The sequence below is a fragment of the Polistes dominula genome, unplaced genomic scaffold (genome assembly GCF_049000335.1).
Source record: "Polistes dominula isolate Pdom_NZ unplaced genomic scaffold, Pdom_raw_medaka contig_17, whole genome shotgun sequence".
In the NCBI taxonomy this organism is placed as follows: domain Eukaryota; kingdom Metazoa; phylum Arthropoda; class Insecta; order Hymenoptera; family Vespidae; genus Polistes; species Polistes dominula.
In genome coordinates, this window is record NW_028301049.1 from 639,263 (window position 1) to 665,798 (window position 26,536).

Genomic DNA, 26,536 nt, shown 5'->3' on the forward strand with positions numbered 1-26,536 from the left:
ATATTAACAAATTAATAATTCTAATAATAAAATATTATTAAAATATTTCTTAACATCATATTCTTTTGTTTCTTTACAATTTCAACAAAGTACGATAAATAATGATATATTTATATATATTTTAATAATTATATACAATATTTATATAATAAATAAAAACATAAATTCAATAAATAACATTATTAATTATCCATTAACTTGAATTCATTTAATTTACTTCTGCGGGAAATCCCCGTTTCCCGCCTATCAATTTTAAAATGTAGTTGAAACGTAGACCGCTAGAGGTCAGCACGTCAATGGCTAGCTCATGATGCGTTAATAGTAAAAAGAATAAGAGAGCGAGTGAGAGAGTGAAATAAAGTTAAAAAGATAGAAAGAGAAAGGTATATCCAGCAAGTCAGCCAGCCGGCCGGCTGAGTTTCATTCATAAAATTCATCGAATCGGCTGACTTCTTGTGCTCGTTGGTTCTGCAAACGTGTCAGTGGATTGATTATATTTTTTCTTTGCGATGACTTTACAAGCTATCAAGTGGAAAGATGGAAAGTTGGAAGTGCTCGATCAAGTATTATTACCAGCAGTTTCTAAATACATCGTTGTCAAGGGTGTCGAGGATGGTTGGAAGGTCATCAATAAGATGCAGGTACAGTTCCAGACCACGTTTCACTTCTTTAACGACATTTAACTTTTTTGTTGTTTCTATCTTTTTCTTTTTTAACTTTGCATTACATTTCTTACTTTTAAACATATACATACAATTTACATTATATTTCTGATATTATTTCTAATTGAAATTTAGAAATAACATATTAAAATGAAATGTGGGATTATTTACTTTCAAATGACAGAGAACATATGTACTATCATTTTATGATGTTTGCATATGTTATCATCATTTCATGTTTAATCTATGCAATTAATTGATATGCTTGATGCTTTATATAGTCAAATGTTTGATTATATTTTGGAAGTAATGTACTATTTTATATTTTCCATATGTTGTTCATATGTTGAACATATTTATGTTTTCAGGTTAGAGGTGCTCCAGCTATAGCTATTGTCGGTTGTCTTAGTTTGTCTACAGAGGTTAGAAATGAACATTTTACGGATAAGAAATCATTACGTCAAGAGGTCGAAGGAAAATTGAATTATCTTGCGTCAGCAAGACCTACTGCTGTTAACATTAAGATAGCAGCAGAAGAGCTTATCAATTTAATCAATAAACTCACAGAAGATGATACTGTAACGATACAGCAAATGAAAGAAGAGTACGTTGAATTTTTGAATCATTAAATATTCTTAATGTATTATTCATTTATTTGTATTCAGTTTATTCACTGTATTACAGATTTTTACGTACAATAGACTCCATGTTACAAAGAGACATTGCTGATAACAAAGCAATTGGAAATTATGGAGCATTAGAAATATTGAAAAATGTTAACGAGGATAGTTTAGTTAGAATTCTTACTCATTGTAATACTGGTAGCTTAGCAACTGCTGGTTATGGAACTGCTTTAGGTGTAATCAGATCTTTAAAAGCAAGAAACGTTCTTGGTAAGTTTCATGTATATCATGTTTATCTAATTATTAAGATGAGATATTTTCAGTGTAAAGAATTCGAGATCTTGTCTGCAGAACATGTTTACTGTACTGAAACAAGGCCGTACAATCAAGGAGCACGTTTGACTGCGTATGAATTGGTCAATGATAAGATACCAGGGACTTTGATTTGTGACGACATGGTTGCAGCATTGATGAAATCTAGAAATATTACTGCAGTTGTGGTTGGTGCTGATCGAGTAGCTGCCAATGGTGACACTGCTAATAAAATTGGAACATATCAGGTAAAGATATTTGACCTTTTGTTTTGTACAATTTAGTTTATAATAAATTAATAAATGAAACATACATTAATAAATGAAACATTTAGATTGCAATTATAGCAAAATATCACAATGTACCATTTTATGTGGCGGCTCCAAGAACATCGATAGATTTTGCAATACCTAGTGGTGATCATATAGTCATTGAAGAAAGACCTGAGAGAGAAATGACTCACATTAATGATCAACGTATAGCTGCGAATGGTATACAATGTTGGAATCCAGCATTCGACATAACTCCTGCCAGTCTTATAAAAGGCATAATTACAGAGGTCGGTGTTTATAAGCCTGAAAATTTAATCAAACTATTCCTACAATAGGATTTATAATCATATGGCTTACAATAAACGACCACGCTTAAAATAAAATATAATAATGAAATGACTACAATAATAATAATAATAATAATAATAATTATAATAATAATAATAAAAAGAAAAGAAATATAGGGGAAAAAAGCAAAGAGAAAATAATATTCGATCAAACAATGCATGCAAAATTGGAACCAAGTGCCAAAATGGGTTCATATACCTTCTAAGTATTATTCTTTGATATTATTGCCAATCAATTGTAGTTTTTGATAAGTGCACGAAAAATAATATTCCTATACTACGATCAATAACGATGACAACAAAATATATAAATGTCTACTACGTTAAAATAATACAAAATCTGTATATAATTTTCTAAGGGGAATTTTTTATTTTATGAAAAACAATTACTATAACATTTTTTTAAACAACGTTTATACATTGTTAAAAAAAAAAACAAATACTAAAGAGATCAATTTTCTCGTTGATCGATACATTGTTATTAAACAAAAAATGATATGATATTAATACGATGTAGCGCTTATAATAATAATAATAATAGTAATAATAATAATAATAATAATAAAACAAACTTTTGCATTATACACTTAAAGTATTTTTATTTTAATATCACCAAACTTTTGAATGTGTACTTAACTTTTGTTACAAAATACGAATGAAAATTTGAAACGTCATATCAATTATTTTATCGATACGAGAATAATTATTTATTTCGATACGATTATATGTATTAAAACAAAACAAAAAAGAAATTAAATAATTAACACCTACAAAAGGATTGACTGAAGATCGTGCGAATATGATATATGATATTATCGCTACTAACAAATACAGGATTACAATGTTGTGTTTGCCTCTGATTGTGTTATTCATGGCATTACCGCATGAAGGAGCTTAACAGAGAGATTAAACGATCGTTGTTATAGGAAACTGGGAGTATGATGAAAGAGACAGAATGAGTGAGAGAGAAAGAGAGAGAGATAAAGGGATGAACGAATTTTAATGGCATCGTGCTAAAGATGCAATGGTAACGTGTTCTAACACAAACCAACTGGAATAGGTAAGCTCGAAATACTGAAGTGACAAAGCTCATCCTTTAATCTCTTCATGGAATTTCGTTTCTCTTTCTCTCTCACGATTAATTTTTGTTTCTCTCTCACTCTTTCTTTCACTTTCTCTCTCTCTCTCTATCTCGTTCTCTTTCCCCTATCGTTTGTTTCATACACCCACTCTCCCATCCAATAATAAACGAAAATGGAAAATTAAATAAAACAAAAATCGAAATTGAATTAGTCGGTACGATCAAAAAGGGATTGTGTGTTTTATCGAAGAAAATAAATAATTAATTACAAATATTATTCCCATGCACGTACATATATATATATATATATATATATACCAATATCTTTCAATTTGTAATCTTCGTTTAATTAATTCATTTTGTTTAAAATGTTCACCTTTTTAATAAATTAAATAATATTAGATTTACGTACTGAGAGCCAATTTCACTAATTTGCAAATTTTTTTGCTATATATATATATATATGAAATAATTTTCATTCATACATATAGAAATAATATTCAATTGGAAAAATAAGATAAAATTATATTAAAATAAATAACACAATTATTTAAATATAATTATTGTTTATTAATATAAACATCAGTGGATTTTGGCAATAACGATTCAAGTTGGTATTTTAATAAAAAGAGAATAAACAAAAAAATAAAAAAATAAAATACTCGGTGTTGCGATGAGAAACCTTACACGAAGAAAAAGAAGACCCCCATAAAATACGTTGTAGGATTTCTCTATGTTAAATAGGATGAAGCTTCCTTTTTTCACAATAAATAATAAACTCATTGAAAGAAAGAGAAAGAGAGATAGATAGATAGAAACTAGACTCTTGATTTTAGTACCTTTTTCGTTGCACTTTGATGAATTCAAATAAAAATAGGGAATTTAGAGTAGAGGAATTTCTCTCTTTGGTTACTACTGCTGTGTGCTATTTGTTTAATCGAAATAAACATTGAATGGTACGATGCTACGTTAGGGAAGGATTCTGCTATTTTATGCTTTTAGGTTTTTCTTTAATCGGTGCTCTCTCTTTCTCTTTCTCTTTTTTTTGGAATAAGCTTTATACTGTGCTAACATTCATTCGAGACCACTGCACATTTCCACAAATGCTCAAAATCTTAACGAATTGATCTCAAAGAACGTGAAACATCGAATGGGAACAATGTCGTTGAAAATTCAGCTTCTAAAGTAGCCTTTTATCAATTTCTATATTGAAATATTTAGCTTGGTTAAACCAAGAGTATAATAATCTTTGAATTTGGTATATCTCACATATATACATATTTATCTAAATAAGAGATAAAATAATACTTTTATTTAATACTACATTTATGGGATAAGAGCCAATTTGATTCATTATATTCAAATTTGATTACTATGTATATAAAACTTAAATATTGATTATAAAATCAATCTTTCTCTTACAATCTACTCTTTGTTCAATCCTTCATTCAAACAATATTTGTAAATTATTAAAAAAAAATATTTAAAAAGTTCAACTTGTTTAATAATTCAAAAATATAACAAAACATATTACATCCAACGTGTTACCTAAGTAACTCAAAGTAAATCCAATTAGACGAATTACCTAAACGATATTTGTAAGGTTTCTTTATTGTACAATACCTTTCAAAAGTAATCGTTAAAAAAAAGGTACAAAATCTCGATAAAGTTAAATTACTTTTTTGTCCTATTTCTAAAAACATTACAAACGAAAACGAGAAACGTAGACTTTTGTCGGTACGCGTTATGTTCCTAAGGGAAAACTTTCGAGATTCTATTTTGATCAGTTGGGAAAGTGTAAAGGCGCTGGTTACCTCGAAGAAGCCGTCTTGGTCGTCATCGTCGTCGTCATCCTCGTCGTTGTCGTTGTCGTCGTCGTAGTCGTCGTAAGTTGGAAGAAGTGGCGTGGTTCTCGTCGTAAAACGTAGAACGTTTTGTGTCGGTGGTTTTTAGTATTGGCAGTCTCTCCGTAGAACGAACTTCGTATGATCGCCATTAATTTTATTGACGATCCCGACGAATTATAATATTATTTTTCTTTTTTTTTTTCCTATCTTTCCGAACAACTCAAAGCTTTTTAAGTAATTATTAATATTTATTTAATAATATTTTGTTATTTTATTTCGAGTAAGTGTTTGTTATTTGTTCGTTAATACCCAGTTCGCTAATTGCTTCTCAAGCATAATTATAATATTTATTTATAATAATATTTCGTTATTTTATTCTGTCCAAGTGTTTATTTTTTTCGTTAATACTCAGTTAATTAAATTTACATTTACATTTTTTTCTATTTTTCCAAATCGTGTTTTGTAGCGGTGAAAAATCGGTGAATAAAATTAAAGGACAAAAATAAAAAATAAAACAAATAAAATAATTCAAAGTGAATAATTAATTAATTATTATAGTTGATATTCGTCGATAAAGGTGAAAAGTAACGAACATAATTAATAAAATAAAAAAAAAATAAAAATTACGGGACAAAAAAATTATAATAAACGCGTGATTATTATCGTTAAGCGATGGATGTGACGGATGAACCTTACGATTCCGTCGCTCCAACCGATTACGAGGAGGATAACAAATTAACCGTGGAAAATAATAATAATAATAATAATAATGATAATATTAAGAACGAGGATGACAATACGGCCACGGTCGAGGAGACCTACGAGGTCACAACAACAAAACGTAAGACCGTTCGCACCAGCTATAAGATACAAGAAGTAAGTGTCGACAACGTATACATGATGTGCACCCCCATTACTGTTTTCACTCTTAGTAGAAATTATCATCTATTTTATACGTTCAAATTTCACCATTGAAAGAGATGCCAAATACATGCCATGTGTTATTATTCACGTTTACACGTTACATGTGGTATCATACTTTGTTACTACAAATTACGTATGTTAAGACAATTTTGATTTTACTTTTTCTTCTTCTTTTGTGACTTCATCATTTTCTTACTCGAAAAAAAAATATTCTTTCAAAATAATTGCTAAGTGATTTATACATTAAATTTATTTATCATTTTATCTGTTTGATATTGCAATACAATTTCAAATGAAAGATTTTCCATTTAATTATTATTATAGAACAATATTTTTCTTTTGATTTAATTGTATTTCTTTATTTTGTATAATATTCTTTATATTATTAATTTTATTTATTAAATTTGAATTATTCAAACACGAAAAACTGTCTTTAAAAATAATTCCAAAGCGATTTATGCACACAGTTCTATTTATCATTTTATTTATCTAATATTTCACACTATTTCAAAAATCACAAGATTTTTCATTATTATATTAATTAAACATTATTCATTATTATATAATAATAATAATAATAATAATATTTGTTTGAATGTTTTTCTCGAACTCCAAAAAACTCCTTTTTTTTAAAAACAATTCCATCTTATTTATACATCAAATTTATTTCATCATTTTATCCATCTGATATATTTCAATAGAATTTCAAACGAAAGATTTTTCATTCAAGAAAATATTATTATTATTATTATTATTATTATTATTATTGTTATTTCTTATGATATTAGAAATAGTTCGTACATAAATTTATTTAACAGAATGAACTTATTTTTAAACACGTATCATTCATATTCAATTTTATAGGATATTCTTCCCATCCCTCCCCCAACCAACCAACCTCACTTCCCCTTTATTCCAAATGTAGGATGCTCTGATATTTCTGATCAATTGAAAGCTGATGCAAGTTCTAATTTTGGATACACGAAAGATTGATTTCTCAGCGTTAGTTATATGTAGTTTCAAACGTATTTCTACAATATATTCTAACGTTCTAAGTGTTAACCTATGATTTACGAGAATGCTATTATAGATTTTGATATTGGATCAGATTAATTAGACATTTCACGAATGAATGATAAAATACATAGACTTGGATCCAAAAATATGTAGATAATAATACGATAATAATATTATTCTAACATATTAATGAGTTTTAATTAATTTTTTCTTATTTTATTGAATACTGCGTGTATTAAACGAAAGAAAAATATAATATTGCGATATTTAATAAGAATAATATAATTAAAATATAAATTATAATATAAATAATTATATATTTTATATAGGATAAAATTATATATTTAATATTGAATAATATTTCATAATAACAATATAATTAATATATAAATTATATATAATACAAGTAATTATATATATATTTAATATAATATAATATTATATATTAAATATATAATAATTTTAATAACATTTTATCTTAATTAGACGTGTAAAAATTCGAAAAACAAAATTCATAAAAGTTAAATAAAATAAAACAACGTGTATTTATTCGTTCTAAGTTTATTTCCATCATGGAAATTATGTTTACTTATGTGAGTTGATTTAGGGTGTTTAAAAATCCTACCTTAAAAAACCAGAAAAAACAAAACGCATTTGTATTTAATTTTTATGGTGTTTAGATTTTAGAAAACGTGCTAACGGACATGGTGTTTTTGGGATGGGAGGTTTAGTTGTGAGTTTCTTGTAATTTCCGGTCGCGTGTTTTGAAGAGAATAACAAATGGGGTGTGGTATTATTTAAAAAACAAATTCGTTAAATTAGAATTTAAATTCGAATCGTCGTTAATCCCATCGTTTTCTCGTATAAAGAAACAAGAAACTGGAGAATAACGAGTACTTGAGAAAATTTCTGGTTTATTATTCTTACACGCCTACGCGAGTGTTTAAAAGTGAATCACCGTTGAATATTCACGTGCATATAACAGTCTGAGTAGAACAGTGCATACATGTTTATACTTTATTCACTACTGTTAATGGAAATTAATTAGAAGAGGGATAGAAAAGAACTATCATTGTCAAATCCTAAACATTCATTTTCACAATGTTCTTTGTTATTATTTTTATTGTACGATTTATTTCATTATTATCAGAAGATTTATTTAATCATTTTTTGTAATGCAAATGATTGATCATTAATAACTAATAAACAAATTACGATGAATTGAAGTTTCATTTTATTATTAAATACTCAAGAAAAATTAAATTTTTAAAATAATTACTCAAACCTATTCTATGTGTGAATATGATTATTAATTTAAACATTATTTTATAAGTGTATGTGTGTGTGTGTTTTGTTTTATTTTTTTACTAAATCGCAACATTTAGAAATAGGTCAAAAGGTTTTTTATTTTTCATACTCGTATATCGAATAATTTGATGAAAGCGAATGATACGAGGAATAAAATAAAAAGAAACAAAAAAAGAAAACAATTCAATAAGAAACGTAATATCGTTTATATTTCATTGATATTCTTTGAAAATGTTATTGCAAAATGTTTTTCAGTGCATCAATTGTGCATCCACTTGAATTTCTACGCACAACAACACGATGTACGATTTTCAATGATGCATACACACACAAACACACACACACATATATATATATTCTTGTATATCCTGTTACATAAAAGAGAGTAAGAATAATATCGGATATAAAGGAAGTAATAAAATTAATTAAGAATCACTTTATTGACAATCGTTTTGGCTTCGGTTTACAACATTTTGAAAACCATTTGACATAAATTACATCGAAACGAATGATAATATTTTTCGATATGTAAAATAACTTAAGAAATATATATATATAGTGGAGTATATAGTACAGTGCATATAGAAGATTTGTTGCATATATGTATATATAGTGGAGTATAGTATAGTGCATATAGAAGATTTGTTGCAATGGTATGAAATAAGAAGAAAAAAGAAGAAAAGATTAAGTAGAAAAAGATAATTCATTTCGTTCACTCGTCGTTTACTCTAGGTTCTTTGCTAGTGCGATTCACCGAGATTCTACGTCATTGTCAGTAAGACGATTTTAGAACTGGCAACGGACTCACTTTCGACAGAGAAATAAGTGAAACGTAAATCCGTTGAACACGCAAAGAAAAAGAGAGAAAGAAAAACAATCTTTAACAAAGACGACGATTATTAACTTTACTATTATTACCAATAATAAATTAAACAAGATAAACAATCACACATATGTATATATGTCTGTTTCTTTATATATATATATATATTTGTAAGGTATGTTATTTACAACGTGTAACGTATGCAAGAAAATACACGATTAAATGTAACACCACTACCACTTCTCCCCCCCTCCCAACCTACATCTTCCTTCATCTTCCCTTTCTCTTAACTATGATGTATATTTATACTAAAATATTTTCCACAGATTATCGAAAATAAACCATTAAGTTCTATTTTCAATCGAAACTGTTCTATTTTTTAGTTCTTTCATCAAACAAATCTAAACTAATCGTTATATATAGATATATATATGAATTTTTTCCAAAAATATTTATAGGCTAAATTTTTGTCTTTACTCTTCCAATATTTCAAATCTTGCATATCACTATCAAAAATATACATTATGTTCAGATTAGAAAACGTAATATTAATCGTCAGTTGATAGAAAAACAATTTTGGTTCGTTCAAAAGGTATAGTTAATATATAAATTTGTAAATTATATTATAATAAAAAACTATATTACCTATATTTACAAAATTCTATTAAAATACATCAATAATTAATATATTAATTAATCAAACATATTCTATGAAAATAATTGTTCATTTGTTATATATTATTTATATATTATATTATATAGAATAAAATATATTAGAAATAAGCAAACATTATCTAACAAGTTCATTTTTTGACAAAATTACATTGAATTTATTTAAATTAAAATAATGTGGTGTGAAAAAATTCATAAACTCATATTTCTATTAATTTTGACTTATTGTTACATCACTTTCATAATTATTTTGGCACATATATAAAATTATTTCAAAAATATTCATAAATTAAATTTTTTTTCCTTTCTTATCATTTAAACTTTTCTATCACACAATAATATTAAAATGTAATGAAACAAAAAAATTGTGGTTCGTTCAAAAAGTAATACTTTTGAAAATTGTTAAATCGTTTCTACGACTTTAACTTTTTATTTAAACGCTTGGGCAAGTTTCATGAGAGAGTGATTATAGTCAACCTCTCTCTCATTCTCTCTCTCTCTCTCTCTCTCTCTCTCTTTCATAGTAATCATAAAGCGAGAAGCAATATAGAAATGTACATCCACGTTGGTTTTCGTTCGTTACGCGGTGATCCACTTTGTTGGACGTCGAAGCGTCGGAGTATTTTGCGACGTGCCTTCAAAGCGAATAACATCTAACGATAATGAAGTTTCACTCGAACGCCTGAGTGAGAAATTCGCGAAATACCGAATGCTATGAGGGACAAAGTACCCTCCTACTATGGTCTTCCTATATTCATATATATATACACACGTGTATTATAAAACACGCAAGCTCACATTCGTGTTATCATATAGAAAAAGAAAGGAAGTGTTAACCAATATATTAAAAAGAAAATCATAAATTATAATATTAATTTTATATATATATATATATAATATATAAGTAATAATATTAAATATAAATATTAACAGACATACAGGGTGATCTGTAACTAGTGATACAAGCGAAGAAAGGGATGATTCTACATGAAAAAATAAATTGAAAATAATGAATAAATATTGTTCGTTTGATGCTTTGTTTTCGAGAAAATCGACTTTGAATTTTAGCAAAGTACGCGTGCACTTGATCTTGTCTCGTTATAAGAAATCTATGAACTTTTTGTACTTTCTCAACTTTTCATTTATCCTTTTATTTTAATTCAACACACACACACACATACACGCACACACATTACGCGTTTATGACAAAATTTTAAATTATCGTCGATTCTTATCGAAGTTTTGATAGAATTGTGTTTTATAATATAAAAAAAGAAAAAAAAGAAAAAACAGAAAAAAAGAAAAGAAAGAAACGTGAAAAAATAAAATGAAAAAAAAGTAAAATAATCCGATCGGTATAAAGAAAAGAGGGATGAGGAGGGGGGGGCGTGTAGAGAAAATGTTAAAATAATTTAGATTCGCGAATGATTAATTAGATGTCAAGAACTTAGACGAGTAATTTACTTGGACAAATTTACTTCAACTGAGAAAATGCATTCGAGTTTTATTCGTCATCCTTTCTTAAACCCTCAGCAACAACCACTCTCTTTCTCTCTCTCTCTCTCTCTCTCTCTCTTTCTCTCTCTCTCTCTCTCACTCTTTTTCTTTTTTAGTTCGTTTCTCATACCCCCATAGGACATTTCCCTCTTCATCTTTTTCTTAACCGTATTCTCGTTCTCTTTCAAAAGCTTAGTAAAACCCGTTAATTGCTATCCGACAAACATATTTTCGAAACTTCTTTCTCTAATAAATTGATTTATTCTGTTCGTTTAAAACAATTTCTTCCATGATTCGTCAACACCTCGCGCGCGCGCGTTGCCGATTTATATTTTTCCTCTTTCCTTGAAACCTTTAAACCATCCCTTTTCCACCTTTAACCCTACCATTAACAATCTCAAACTACAACGTTAACATTTTCTTAAGTTTCATCTTGAGATTTTCTTATTTCTACCCTTTTCATACGAAATTGATTACATAAATTTAATAGCATTTGATTCATAATTATTTTTCGTATATTTTCATATCGTTTATTTTATATATATAAATAAGAGAAAGCAAAGTTAGGTTATGTCGTATGTAAATCTGAAAAAATATGAAAGTGAATATATTGAAATAATTGAATTGTAATACAGCATCATCCAGTGAAAACTTACTGTACCTAAAAACCAAGATAACCTTTAAATAATAAATCATGAAATTAGCAATAAATAATCCTTAAATTAATATACTAAATAATTTGTATTATTTAATATAAATTAAATATAAATAATATATATATAAAAAAATATTTATAATAATATTTAATTATTTATTATTTATAATTTAATATATTCTATTTTTATAATAATAATAATAATAAATATTGCAAATTAGAAAACTAATCTCATGATACGTTTAAAAAAAAAAAAAATAAAATAAAATAAAAGAACAGAAAAAAGAAAAGAAAAACAAAAAAAGAAAGAAAGAAAGCAAAGCTTCAAAGCTTCAAAGCTTAGCAAACTTAATTACAATAGTATAAGAGGTATCCTCGTACAAGTACATATACACATACACATACACAGACACACGAGAATGATAGAAATATTTTACGAAATGAACGAACGAAATCGCTCGCGGGATAGCTCGATGCTATTTTAAAAGTCACCGGTTAATTCGATTCTATTTCACGAGCTTAAAAGCGAGCAATTGAAACCGTAGTGTAATTGAACAGGTCGATACCGATTGATCATCTCCCCCCCCCTTCCCCCATTTCAGTCGATAAACTCTAATCGATTTTTGTCGATTATGCGAAAAAGGTATCGATAATCCTTTAAAACGTTCGTCCGTTCGAATGGAAAAAAAAAAAAGTGGAAACGTTTTTATACGCTTAACTAATAAAATATACACGTTTATATGAGTATGTATGTATGAATAGACATGTGTTCGTGCATGTTTCTATTTGTAAAATCTATGTACAATATATGTATTAGTTTATGCAGATATTTTAGAGAACAGAGGGATAAAATTGTGTTAAGATCGAACAAGCTTTTCGAAGCCCTTTTAATCTCTCTTTTGAATCGAAAAAACAAATATACAAATACATAGACAAATACAGTGAAAGCAATCATCGTTGAAACAGAAAGAGACAGAGAAAGAGAGATAGAATGACGTTCAGGTATTCCATCAAAAATCGAAACGTAATTATCGTATTTTGGAAATACTCTACGAGTTTTTCGAAAATATCCTACGGACTTTTCGACTTAAAATATAGATGCATTATACACAATGCAGTATAGAACAAAGCACATAAGTTTGTTTAATTGCTATATTTACAATAATTAATAATTAATTGTAATGGTTGATTTTGTTTAAGCAAAATTAAATGGGCTGAATGACAAGTCAGGTAAAAAGGGCTTGCCATGAAACGTGTTAATGACAGTATAGTATTAGTGTCATAAGATAAATCCTATAAATATCTATAATTAGAATATGTGATAGTAAAGATAATAGATTTTCTAAATTTGACGTATATGTACAGGTGTCTAATTAAAATAAGCGAAAGAGAGAGAGAGAGAGAGAGAGAGAGAGAGAGAGTTAAGATATTTGAATTATTTCGTAAAGGTTGCATAGGTGAAAGGAATAATGTGATTGAGTTATTTGTACAACGTTTGACACGTGAAGTATCTCGTAAGAAAATTCTTTTGCCAACCTTGTCTCTCACTCTCTCTCTTTCTCTATTTCTTTCTTTCTCTCTATCTTTTAAAGATCATGATCTCGAAACGTTGATTTATATTGATCGTGATCGATCATGCTAATGAACTGTTGATAAATTATTTTTTATTTTATTTATAATATATTATAAAAATATATTCTTTTTTTTAATTGATATAAGACGATATAGTATATATAAGGAAAAGGGAAAGAAGCGTTCAAAAGATATTCAGAGATAGAAATCAGTAAACATGAAAGTTTCATGATGAATATCTTTTGAACGCTTAATTTAATCGCCAAAATATAAGACAGCATTTTTCTAGAGCAAGTAATTTCTTACAAAAATTTATATTGCGCATTTTATAATAGTCATTTATTGTCGAGTATAATATAATATAATAACAGATAAATAAAATGTATAATAATATTAAAGAGAAAGATGTAGGCATAAATATTCAATGTGCATTTGTCTTTGGTATTTGGACCTGTTGCATAGCCCGGAACCGGGATTCCTCGCATGCAAACAGAAACCAACGTCTCGCCTTTAATGTCCGCCCTCCTTGGCAAACATTCGTTGTCTTCTTCTTCTTCTTCTTCTTCTTCTTCGTCTACTTCATCTTCCTCATCTTCTTCAACTTCGTTTTCGTTTTCGTTTTAGCTGTCATTCTCGTCTTTGTCGATTTGAATTACAATGTTCAGAAAACGTCGCGACTGTCTGTCTCCATTTTCTTTTCACTCTCTTTCTCTCTTTCTTTCACTCTAATTCTCTTTCTCTTTTTCATATTTTCTGTCAAGCACAAGCAAACTGTTACCAGATTGTTCTGAATTTCTTTTCATATTTATACGGCCATTCGACCGATATCAATTTTTATGAAAATAAATCTAACAAATATAATCATCCATCGAATATTTCTGTAAATGATAGATAAAAAAACAACAATTCTAAGAAAAGAAATTATTTATCAATTTTTTAAAAAAATTATTTTTAATACATTTCTATATTTATATCCAATTTCTTGTTTTATTTTATGTTTTTGTCTTTTAATTAATTAATGTATTTTAAGTATTTATTTTTTAAATAAATAACATGCAGTATTGTTACGTCGAATTGGTAGATCCCTTTTTCTATTTATTTTTTAATTATATAATTTATTTATTTTAAGTATTTCTTTTTAAATAAATAATACGTAATACACTGTTACATCAAATTGATAGAATTTTCTTTTCTTATTCTATCGAGGATATAATATTATATTATGTATATGTATATATATCTTTGAAAAACAATTTTCGAATGGTTGCATTTAAGTATAACGGTGGTTGGTAATTGATCGATGAACGACAGTATCAGCTGTGCCAAATGTAATTTCTACTCTTGGATTCGATAAAAGCATCTAAAATCGTTTATCTTTCTATCTAACACTTTCTCTCCTATCATATAACATACATATGTTATGTAATATAATCTTTTTTTATATCAACGTTGAAAAAAATTAAAAATACGAAATAATAAAATATAAATACCGAGATGACCCCGAGAAGACATAAAAAGCGGAAAAAAAACGTAAAGAAATAAAAATGTAGATTTGTAGGATGATGATCGATGATGATGATGATGATGATCAATAAATTAAATAAAAAAATAAGGAGGAATCTGGAAAAAATGCGAGAATGAATTTATCAATTGTTTCATTAAATATAGCACACACATAGGGTTTTAAGTTTTTGAGTAAACGCAAAACTTTGCATAAAGAAAATTTGATAAATTTCTTTACTTATTATCTAACCTTACAATTAGCCACATAAATGATTTCAATCACTCAATTGATATTTTCTAATAAACACATATTATTTATATGAATATTTAAATACTTTAAATCAAAACAAATAACAGCAATATTTAAAACACTCAAAACAAGTTGAAAGAGTACCTACAAAAAAGAAGGTTAAATATTGTCGGATATCCGGTAAAGATTTTAGGTTTTAGGTGGTTTCAGAGAATTACAGGGGGTTGGGATTATTAATCGCGTTATAATAAACGATTCATCTTGAATTATCTTATCTGTTCTGTTTCTCTCTTTTTCTTCGAGTTGATCGAGTATGAAAATAGGCCTCGATCTGTCCAGGAAAACCTGCTCTAACGTCGAAAGCTTAACGACAGACGAACTCGAGTATCTATTTTCAGTTCGGAAAGATCCATGGACTTTAAATTCTATTTCTCTCGCTCTCTCTCTCTCTCTCAACTTTGGACGAAGTAGAAGCAACACTAATTGAGACGCTGGATATGCATCGGTTATAAAAGCGAAGTAAAGCGAAGCGGAAGTCATGAAACGACACTCGTGTGTTCCCTTTTCGTTAACAGACGAGCTACGGACGTACTCTCATTTTCAAATTGTCCTAACGAATAGAACCAATGTCTCATTTTTATTTATCTCTTTTTGAAATGACAACTTCTTTAGAATCGGGGTGATTTGAAAACCGTGAAACAGAAGAACGTGAAACCGATGAAACGAAAATGCATCATTAAAAAGAAACAAACACATATATATATATATAATTGGTTTCCAATGACTTTCGAAACTACTGAATCGATCTTAATGAAATTTTTTTTTATTTCGCTTGATTTTTTCCAACTTAGCACAAACATATGTTATTTTGTTACATTATTGTATTTGTTAACATCTTTTTATTTAGAAGTTATCTTGGTATTTAGGTTCTGTAAGCTTTCAATAGATAGCGCTGTATTACAATTCAATTATTTCGATATATTTACATCTCGAAGCTTGGTTTTTTTAAAGTTTTCACTTCTACCGTGTGTGATCTGCACACATTTGTTTTTTTTTCTTTTTCTTTTTGATTCTTTCTCTCTCTCTCTCTCTCTCGTTGAGTCTCTTTATTCTCACTCATTGGTTTCCATGGATCCATGGTTTTTAAGTAACGAACCTTTCCGAAGAAAATGGAAGAAAAAATTGTTGAGCGGTGTATGATCGATTCTATGAATTTGTAAAATTCATCTAAAGATTGCATTATAACACATAATTGTTTGAAAAAGAATTCCTTAGAATATATCCCCATTTTAATGTTCACCCTAATGGCGCATGGACGCCAATATAACGTATAACGAATTACCGGCAGCTGTCTCAGGCTTACATCGAAGGCGTGCCGCATCGTATACTCCCGAAACGGACGAGTCATTGTCCTTGCAAGTGCTAATTTCGATTTCGTGCAAATAACACATATCTATCTATCTATCTATCTATCTATCTATCTGATCTATCTATCTGTCTATCCATGTACAATTCTAACACAATCCGAATTTATCCCAAATTAAATTCTTTCTTCAAATTCTTATCTTATTATTTATTAAATTAATAGATAATAAGATGAAAAATTTAAGAAAGAATTTAATTTGAGATAAATTCGTATTTAAATTAACATTTTTCTGTTTTAAATAAATTAAATTAAAATTTAACCGTAAATTTTAAATAAATTCATAATTTATTCAATTAATAAATTATTATCATAATTATTATGATTATTATTGTTAAAATTATTTAATTATTTTGTCAAAGGAATATATTATAATGATTAAATACATAAAATAATAAAATTATCTACAAATATTTTCAATGCATTTGATTAAGAACGTTCGGCTATGTTCAATTCGTTCAATATGTTGGAGTGGGGGAGGGAAAATGGACGCTAGGCGGGAAACTCAAATTCGTTTATAAGTTATTTCATCGAGAAGCTTATACCAGGGCCGTTAATCTCATAGATGAAGGAAAAAGGGGAAAGTAATAAACATCGGTGTCAGTACACCCGACGTTGTTGGCTTGGTTGCTTGTTTTAAACAGTCGCCATTGGTTTATCGACCGTTTGGCTCGATCGATGAATAAAAATAAAAGACTTTTGAGTTTTGCAGCATGCGCTAACTTTTTCTTTTTCTTTTTCTAGCACACACGTATCTCGTATTTTTAATTCAACGAATTTTACAAAGTGACCGTAAGTTAAGAAGCAAGAAAAAGAAATGCGTTGAACGTGAAACGATATGTTCTTGAAAAAAAAAAAATAAAAATAAAAAACAAAATAATAAACGCGACTAAAATAATAATAATACGTATTAACAAAGTATATGTATGCTTTCTTTTTTTATTTTTATTTTTATTCGATTTTCATCATACGAAATTATTTCATTTCAAACCGTAACATTTTGTTGACAGTATTCTAGTTGAATTATCGTTGTTTATAGTTATTGTATAAATAATTATATTTTTTTTTGACTTATTTATTTAACAAACTTGTCTTTTCGTTTTCTTTTATTCTTTTTTTATTCTTCTTTTGATAGATATAGTATAAACGTTAATGAAAAAACATCAGCAATCTATTCGATGAACTGTTCGTTAATTTTCTCCCAGTTCATAATTTAGTTTTTCATTTTCCCACTTGGATGACGACCCTTTCTCGATTAAAACTGGACAAATATATCATCGTACTGTCGAATGGTACTTTTTTATACTCTTTGTAAACGAAATCGACGTACAAATTGATCGAAACATTAATCCAACACTGTTATTATTATAATTATTATTATTGGTATCAAAAAAAAAAATATGATACGAAAAAAGAAAAAACTGTGTAAAATAGAAACAAAAGAAAAATTAATTGTGTTTATTAATTGGTTGGACATAAAGTTTGAAAGAAAGTAGATTGATGAGTTTTATTTAAGGAAAAAAATCATTGTTACGTTTTTTATTTTCTTCTGTTTTTTTTTTTTTTCGTTATTGTTACCATCGAAAACTTTCAAAACCCGGTAGAAAGGAAGAGTTAAACAGAGCATTTTTCATAACACAGTGATAAAGAAAAACAATCAGACAGATTCATTCGTTCCGTTTGTCTCTGACGTAAGTTGAAAGGGAGGTCTGATTTTTTTTTTCTTTTTCTTTTTTTTGGAGGAACCAGAAGGAAATAAGAAACGAAGAGAGATGATAGGAAGAAGTGTAAGATCAGCGGGGGAGAAGTTGAGGGAGGTGGTGGTTGAAAGAGGTGGGGGAGGGTTTAGGCAGATTTAAAAATAACGCGGTTACTCGAAAAACAGCCGGCGGGTGTGATGGAAAATTTCATCTCACTTGGGTAGTCAACTTTATTGTAATATGTAAACTTGAAATCAATTTTTGTTAGGTTATTTAATAAGACAAATTATTTGACAACAAGTTCTTAATTATAAACCCATGATTTTAATTGGAAATATAAAATATTAAATGAAACATAACAGGATTATTTTAAAATATTTAAATTTTAAAGTAAATTTTAGTTAGATTATTTAATAAATCATTTTATTTTATTGGCAACATTCCCTAAACATTATAATATAACGTATTACATAAAATATGTAACACGATTTTATTTGAAATATCAAATATTATACGAAACCTAACAGTGGAATACTTCAATTAAATAAATAATTAATTTAAAGTAATTAAATAATTAAAAACTCAATTATACGAAACTTAATATTTGAATACTTAAATTTAAATTAATTTGTGTTACATTATTTAATAAAACAATCTATTTTATTAACAACAGTCCCTTCATACTATAAAATTACGATTTCATGTGGAAATATAAAATATTACACTAAACTTAACAGTGTGATCATTTTGGAATATTTATATTTTAAGAAATGTTTATTAGTTTATTTAATAACACAACCTATTTAACAAATATTTTACCTTAAAATATAAAATATTATACGAAACTTAATAGTTATTATGAAAATACTTTAATTTAAATAAATATCTATTAAATTATTAAATGAAACAACCTTCTTGAGAAAAATCCCTTAATTTTATAAAATCACGATTTCATTTAAAAATATTATATAAAATATACAAAATTGAACAATGATTTACAAAATACTTGAAATACTTTCGAAAAAGTATTTTTTTTATATTAAATAAATAAAAATAATACAAATATTGAATAAAACGTATAATCATTAATATAAATAATCATTTAAAATTGTAATTACGTATTACTATTCGAATATTTATCGTTCTAAACTTCGTAATGTTCGTTATTTTGGACTATGAGAGAAACATTTCTTCTATAGATCAAATTAAATGGCCTTGACGAAGTAAGAAACTATCTATAATCGTATTAACAGCTATCCGGATCGACGTTATTATTTCTTAGCTGTGCTCAACGTCGAAGAAACTTCGATAAATTTAACTTTCTTCTCCTGGCGTTAACGTTTCAAATACTATCTTACGAGTATAAAAAGAAAACAATTTTTATTCCATTAAAAGGCATTAGAAATTTCTCCATTAATATTATACTTTTTATTTTTTTTTTTTGTTAATCTTCTTATAAACTTAACCTCTACCCCCTACTCCAAAAAAATTGTTCAGCTAATTACATTGAAGAATTCTTTTCAATGATTTTTTAGGATATTGTTTGTTTTTTTTTTTTTTTTTTATATTAATTTTTACTATTCATTGTAAATCAAATCTCGATCTCCTAATTTTTACTATTCATTGTAATGAATAGTACCTTCTAATTTTAATTATTCATTGTGAATCTAGCCTCTACCTCCCACTCCAAAAAAAATTGTTCATCCAATTAGATTGAAGAATTCTTTTCAATGATTTTTCAGAATATTGTTTGTTTTTTTTTTAATATTAATTTCATTATTATTTATTGTAAATCTAACTTTTACCCCCACTCCAAAAAAAAATTGTTCAGCCAATTAGATTGAAGAATTCTTTTCAATGATTTTTCAAAATATTGTGTTTTGTTTTTTTTTTATATTAATGTTTATCATTCGTTGTAGTGTGAATGTAGTTTAATTAAATGATTGAAATTAATATGTAGAAGATATATATTAATGTATATATTTTTTTTGGTATTGGAATAAAATTGATTTATTTAAAATATCATTTAATCATTGAACTCAACAGATAAATAGTTGAAAGTCTACCAATATACTGAACACCATCTAACGGATGGTTTGGACTTTAGTTCGATGATTTTAGGTCTGCCGACTATAATGTTTCTTCTAAGAGGTGCCGCCATCTGTTCATTCAAATTTTAATAATAATTTCATCGACTTAAACAATATACATATTTATATTAAATTAAATAAACAATATTGAAGAAAATCAAATCATTTAGTAATGAAAATCAATAGAAATACAATTTATACGAATTTTGTGTTCTATTTTTGTTGTTGTAAAAGAATAATTAATTAAATACAAAGAAAACGTTTTTATTTAAATAAATTATGTTTTTTTAATATAAATTAAAATTAATTTTACTTGTCAGAGGATTAAATTAATCCACGTGTAAAGCACGTGGTGTAAACACATTTAACATTTGCCAAGAAACAAATTTTCTTCGATCATTTATGTAAATAGATAAATATAAATGATATATATATAAATCATTATGATCTACTCATTTATTATAAGAATTAATACAAACATTTCGTATTTAATTTTGACGAAAACCACGTGAGTTTCATTTAGCATCATCGTCTTACGAAAATCCAGAGAAAATTTTCCACTATTTCGTAATTCGGGCCTGGGTCAATGCAAAAGTGAGTTTTTATACGAAACGGTGATGAATATAGGAAGTAGAGGGAGGAAAAGGGAGAAGGGATGGAATGGGGAGGTGAGAAGCAAGGAGGAAAGAAAGGCCAAACGAAAATTGGCGGTGGGCGTAGGAAATTAATGACACGTGTGCATCCACGACTAAAATCGCGGAAGAGTAGAATAGGAGAGTATCTTTTAAAAGGAGTCTGACATTTCGGAAAAAAAGAGACCACAAAAGAGAGACAGAGAGACTAAAACGGAAAGAGTGACGTTAACAGACAAAAAGAAAATCCCTAAAGTGTCTCTTCTAACTCGACAATCAAATTTTAAATCGTTTTATCCAAATCTGTTGCAAAGTTAAATGGTAAATACAAAAATACAACGTACAAACTATACAAATGAACGAACAATGAATTTATCAATCAATTAAATCAAAATAAATTTGAAAAAATATTTAGATAATAAAAATACAACAAGAATATTCAGATAAAATGATTTTTAATTTATTATTAAATAAAAAAGAAAATTAGATATAATTAAATATTATAAGTTTGTATTTAAAATTAAATATTAGGAATTTATATTTAGAATTAAAAATATTATTAATTTATATTTAAAATTAAGTAGTATAAACCTATATTTAGATATATAGTATAAATCATATTTAAAATGAAATATTATAAATTTATATTTGAAAATAGAAAGAAAAAAAGGAAAAAAGAAACGCGGAGAAATATAATTTAAAAAATAAATATAACGAATATAATAATTGGCAAAAATATATTGTAAGATTATTTTGCATCACAACTGTGCTAAGAAATAATAAATTAGCCGGTAATTTATAATCTAGCAAGTAAAGTAGATACGATATATAAAAGAGAAAAAGAGAAGTAGGAAGATTGTAGATGGTGGAGTGAGGGAAAGTGGGAAAAAGAGATAGATAGATAATATAATGTAACAAGATGTTAGTATAAATAAGTAAGGTAGTATATTAAGTGTCTGATACACGGAATACGAATAAGTTCGGGAAGTAAAGGATAAAAGCAAAAGCAAAAGCAAAAGCAAAAAAGCAAGTTTACCAATCGCCAACAGATATCATCTAGTATTAAGATTTTCCCTGAAGTCTTGCATAAACGGGGAAAACGGATGCAACCTATTCCCGTGCCAAATATTATTTCTGCTTGTTCACAAACAAACGGATCCGATATCTGTCCTGTTTTGCTTTTGCAAATTACAATTGCGATCGACCAAAATGTAGATTGCAATTCTTGTTACAAGAAAGAACCGATAAGAATGTTTCAGAGTAGTCAAAATTGTAATTGCAAGATTGAAGGGGGAAAATAAAAATATTAAATCTTTTTGAAGGACTAGGGAATTACGATAATTATTTGTTTATAAAAGAAATATTAATAATTATTCGTAATGAATTATTCTTTAATATTCTATATATATATTATAATATAGAATAATTCGATTACATTCGATGAAATTAATTATACATTAATTAAATAATTTATTACTAATAATTAATACAATATTCACAATGTAATTTACATAAATGATATCGTTGTTTTACATAGCATAGATAAAATTCGGTATTGTGTCAAAAAATTTTGATTAATCGATCTATTAATCCATCCTCGAAGTTAAATTCTATTTTGGAAAAAAAAAAAAAAAAAAGAAAAAATTTTGTAAGCGCCACTTAATCGTCGTCCATCCACACGTCATCTCTCTGTCTCTCTCTGTCTCTCTCTCTTTCTGTCGCTTTATCTCTTTCTATCTTTTCCACTCTTTGTCGAACTTTATTTTAGATAAACGAGAAGCTAACGCATATACGCACACAAACACACACACACACACACATCTACGTAACCACCCACGCATTGAACGAGGTCGATGCATAAAGGGACAACCTAAAATCCGTGATGACGTAGGCGAGTTAACTCGAAACGATAACGTTTTCACCCTTTTTCTATTGTCCTTCGATTGAAAGGTACAATTTCTCCTAGACCCTTTTTTTCTAAATGATAGACTACCTTGAAAAAAAGGAATGAACGAATGAGTGAATGAGTGAATGAATGAATGAATAAATGAACGAATGAAAGTAAAAGCAAAGTTCGTAAATGTTTCCAAATTTTCCAACTATTTGATGGTAGTGCACCTGTAAAAGTTTTTGACGTCACCACGATGCGTCCAAACTTTTGACGCAATCGTCTGGTTGTTGCGTTTCTTTAATAATCAAACAGCTATGACGTTGTCTTATTAATGAAGTTTAAATATATAAAGAAATGTAATTAATGGGTACTGGGAACATTTCCAAACCAGACGATTTTAACTTCAGATAAGAATGGTATTTACCAAAGTTAACACATTACAAAGTTAACATATATTCAATTTAGTATTATAATATTTAATTTATTATTATAACTATATAAATTGAAATTTTTAAATTTAATAAAACAATCGATATTATTATTATTATTTGTGATATCGTTAGAAACCACTTAACAGTAAAAAAAAAAAAAACATTGTAATATTTTGTAATATACGAGTCTTTTCCTTTTTAATTATACATCAAAAAAATTGCTGAAATAATTAACAAAATTAATACACACAAATGTAAGATAAGAAAATATAGAAAAAAATAAAAATAAATATAAAACACATGAGAAAACACAAGTATAATTATCTGTAGTAAGAAGAAGTAGAAGAAGTAGAAGAAGAAGAAGAAGAAGAAGAAGAAAGAAGAAGCAGATGAAAGAAGAAGAAGAAGAAAGAAGAAGCAGATGAAAGAAGAAGAAGAAGGATTTAGCTTGAGACAGAAGTATAATCTCGTCTTCGTCATCCTCTCTACTCGTACCGTCCTAATTATACATATTTCTCCGTATTTCTGGAATCGGTTACTCGACGGAAAGAGAAAAGACACACTAGGTAGAGACCGAGATAGAAAATAAGAAAGAAAGAGAGAGAAAGAGATAGAAAGAGAGAGAGAGAGAGAGAGAGAGTGAGAGGAAGAGCTTACAGTATCGCGAAAAGCTTCAGTCGCGCGTGGTCCACCTACAATCACGCATACACTTTACTCTTTTATAAGCGTGCTTTTTCGAATTTTTTCTAATTTCTACTTTTCCTTCATTTTTTTATTTATTTATTTATTTTTTTTTTTTTCTATTCCATCTTCAACCCCATTTTACCACCATCATTACAATTAAATTATATTTTTTTTTCATTTATTTTCCTCCTTACAACCCTCCCCTTACCTCCTCCTCCTCCCCTCCAACTCTCCTTCATCACGTAGTTTCGATCATTATTGTTTTTATTATCGTTTATTTTATTATTTAATAGTTTTTCTCTTGTTTTTTGTTTTTGTTTTTTGTTTTTTTTGGTTTTTGTTCTCTTCCATTTTATCACAGGAATTTTCGTTCATCCTAAATTATTTTCAACTTGAGAGAAAGAGAATTACGTTTGAGTTAGTTCTTGTTGTGACTTAATTTTGTTTTTTGTTTGTTTGTTTGTTTGTATCTTTGGTTAACAATTTTTGTAACAATTTTCTTTGATTTCTACAAAAAAATGTTTATGGGACTAACGTGAGAATAAGATTTGAAAAAAGATTTTTTGAAAGTTTCTTTTTTTTGATAAATCATTTACAAAGATTTATTGTACTTTATCATTCATTTTCTTTGTTTTTATTTTTTTATTTTTTTATGAATTAATTGATTATATTTTAATGATTTTGTTCAATATAATTTTTATTTCATTTATAAAATAATAGTTTAGTAAAATATCACATTAAATAATTCAAATTAGATGATTTGAATTTAATGGTTTTTGTTTTTGTTTCTTTGTTTCTTTGTTTCCCATCCCTTATCCACCTTTAAATCTAATTAATATGTTCAATTTGTGAATAAGGAAGGACAAGGACTATAATATTATCATAAAAATTATATTCTAACAAGAAAAGTTATTAAAAATAAGACAAAAGTTCTTTAAAAACTAACAATAAGTGAATAATTTGTTGTTAAGTGTACGTCGTCGTGAATTTTAGTGAAAAGAACAACAAAAAAAACACTAGACAGTGAAAGAACGGTTATCAATTAAATATTGTAAAATAAGTCAAATAATAATAATCGATACAAGTTCGAAGTGGAACTTTACGAGTAGAGACAAAGATTTCTACATAAAAGAAAGAAAAAAAAGAGAAAGAAAAAAAGTCATCATGGCGACCACGGAGATATTCCAGGATTGGGATTCTCCCCATGAGAATATTTCTTCGATGACTAGGACGACGACGACTACTCGTAAAACTACAACTAGACGTGAGGTGAGTTTTAGAGTATCGAATATTCGAATACTCAAAATCAAATGTCTGGTGAAAAGGTTTAGGAGAAGATCGTACTTAGTTTTGATACGAAAAATTCCTAAATTATAAACTGGGGAATTCATTTTTTCAACAACCCCTTTTGTGTAGTTGAAAAAAAAAAGTTAACAAACCAGAAAATGAAAAGAAAACTAATAATCTAAATCCCATGAGAATATGTTTGACCCTTTTTTAGAAGCCCTTTAATGATTAGAACAATGTTTAAATAAAAATTGATTAAATAAATAAATATTTATATTTTATATAAAAATTTATTATATATTTATAATAATAATTTTTAAAACTTTATATTTTTAATAATTAGAAATACTTTTAGAATTTTGTGTAGTTACTAAAATAAATGATGAGATTAATATAATGGTTATTAACATTTTTAATTGGGATTAATTATTGTCTATTATTTTGTAACGACTATACCACACTTCTCTAATAACTCGTAGTATTATTCTGCAGAAGGCATATAATATACCCTTTTAGTTGAAGTTAAGTATCGCTCGTTTCGTACGATATAGTCTAGACTATAGTATGACGAATTTAATGCGTTTTCGAGTAGTCAGTTTTAACGACTGACCGACCAACGTGACATACTCATAATACTGAAACGATTCAATCTAGTTCTATTTGATAATATAACAAAAATTCCTTGTCTCTTTTATTATTAAACTTATCGAATAAAATAAATTTGAAAAAAAAAAAAACGAGAAAAGAAAAATAAATCCAAACATCGAAACAAAACACTGAAACCAAATAATTCTTATAAGTCAAAAAATAGGGAAGATATAGGGAGAAAAAAATCCAGTGAGAGACAAAATCTATTGAGACAAAGTTCAAAGGATAGAAAAGTTTTTGGAAACAAAAAATTAAAGGGTGAAAAAATGTAGGGAGAAAAATGTTACTAATAACTAGATCGAGACATTTGATTCGAAATGTTTGCTAAGAACGTTTTTAGAAGTTAGAAAGATAGACCCCTCTGTGCATTTATAGGCCAGTTGCC

At 27.3% G+C, this 26,536-nt stretch overlaps 2 protein-coding genes across 11 annotated transcripts in view; both read left to right on the forward strand.

The window, feature by feature from the left end:
• The first annotated feature begins 328 nt into the window (after window positions 1-328).
• On the forward strand, window positions 329-3,574 carry LOC107066030 (methylthioribose-1-phosphate isomerase). Its single transcript, XM_015320260.2, has 5 exons — window positions 329-641; window positions 1,031-1,266; window positions 1,347-1,555; window positions 1,637-1,845; window positions 1,932-3,574. The coding sequence occupies exons 1-5, from the start codon at window positions 510-512 to the stop codon at window positions 2,202-2,204; spliced, it is 1,059 nt and encodes a 352-aa protein (XP_015175746.1). The 5' UTR covers window positions 329-509; the 3' UTR covers window positions 2,205-3,574.
• Window positions 3,575-5,200: 1,626 nt separating this feature from the next.
• tmod (tropomodulin) overlaps window positions 5,201-26,536 on the forward strand; it is a 63,772-nt gene continuing 42,436 nt past the window's right edge. For 2 of the 10 annotated variants that reach the window (XM_015320253.2, XM_089175654.1), the window contains exons 1-2: window positions 5,201-5,424; window positions 5,611-6,020. In XM_015320253.2, the coding sequence (XP_015175739.2) occupies window positions 5,817-6,020 (204 nt within the window). In that variant the 5' untranslated portion in view covers window positions 5,201-5,424; window positions 5,611-5,816. Of the gene's footprint in view, window positions 5,425-5,610; window positions 6,021-24,209; window positions 24,634-25,073; window positions 25,486-26,536 lie in introns of those variants that run through there. The other 8 variants (XM_089175659.1, XM_089175655.1, XM_015320251.2 and 5 more) reach the window with 8 other exon arrangements.

Coding starts and splice junctions, on each gene's coding strand:
- LOC107066030 (XM_015320260.2), top strand. CDS start 510: ATGACTTTACAAGCTATCAAGTGGAAAGATGGAAAGTTGGAAGTGCTC. Junction 1,556..1,636: donor AAAAGCAAGAAACGTTCTTG/GTAAGTTTCATG, acceptor TCTTGTCTGCAG/AACATGTTTACTGTACTGAA. Junction 1,846..1,931: donor ATAAAATTGGAACATATCAG/GTAAAGATATTT, acceptor TGAAACATTTAG/ATTGCAATTATAGCAAAATA.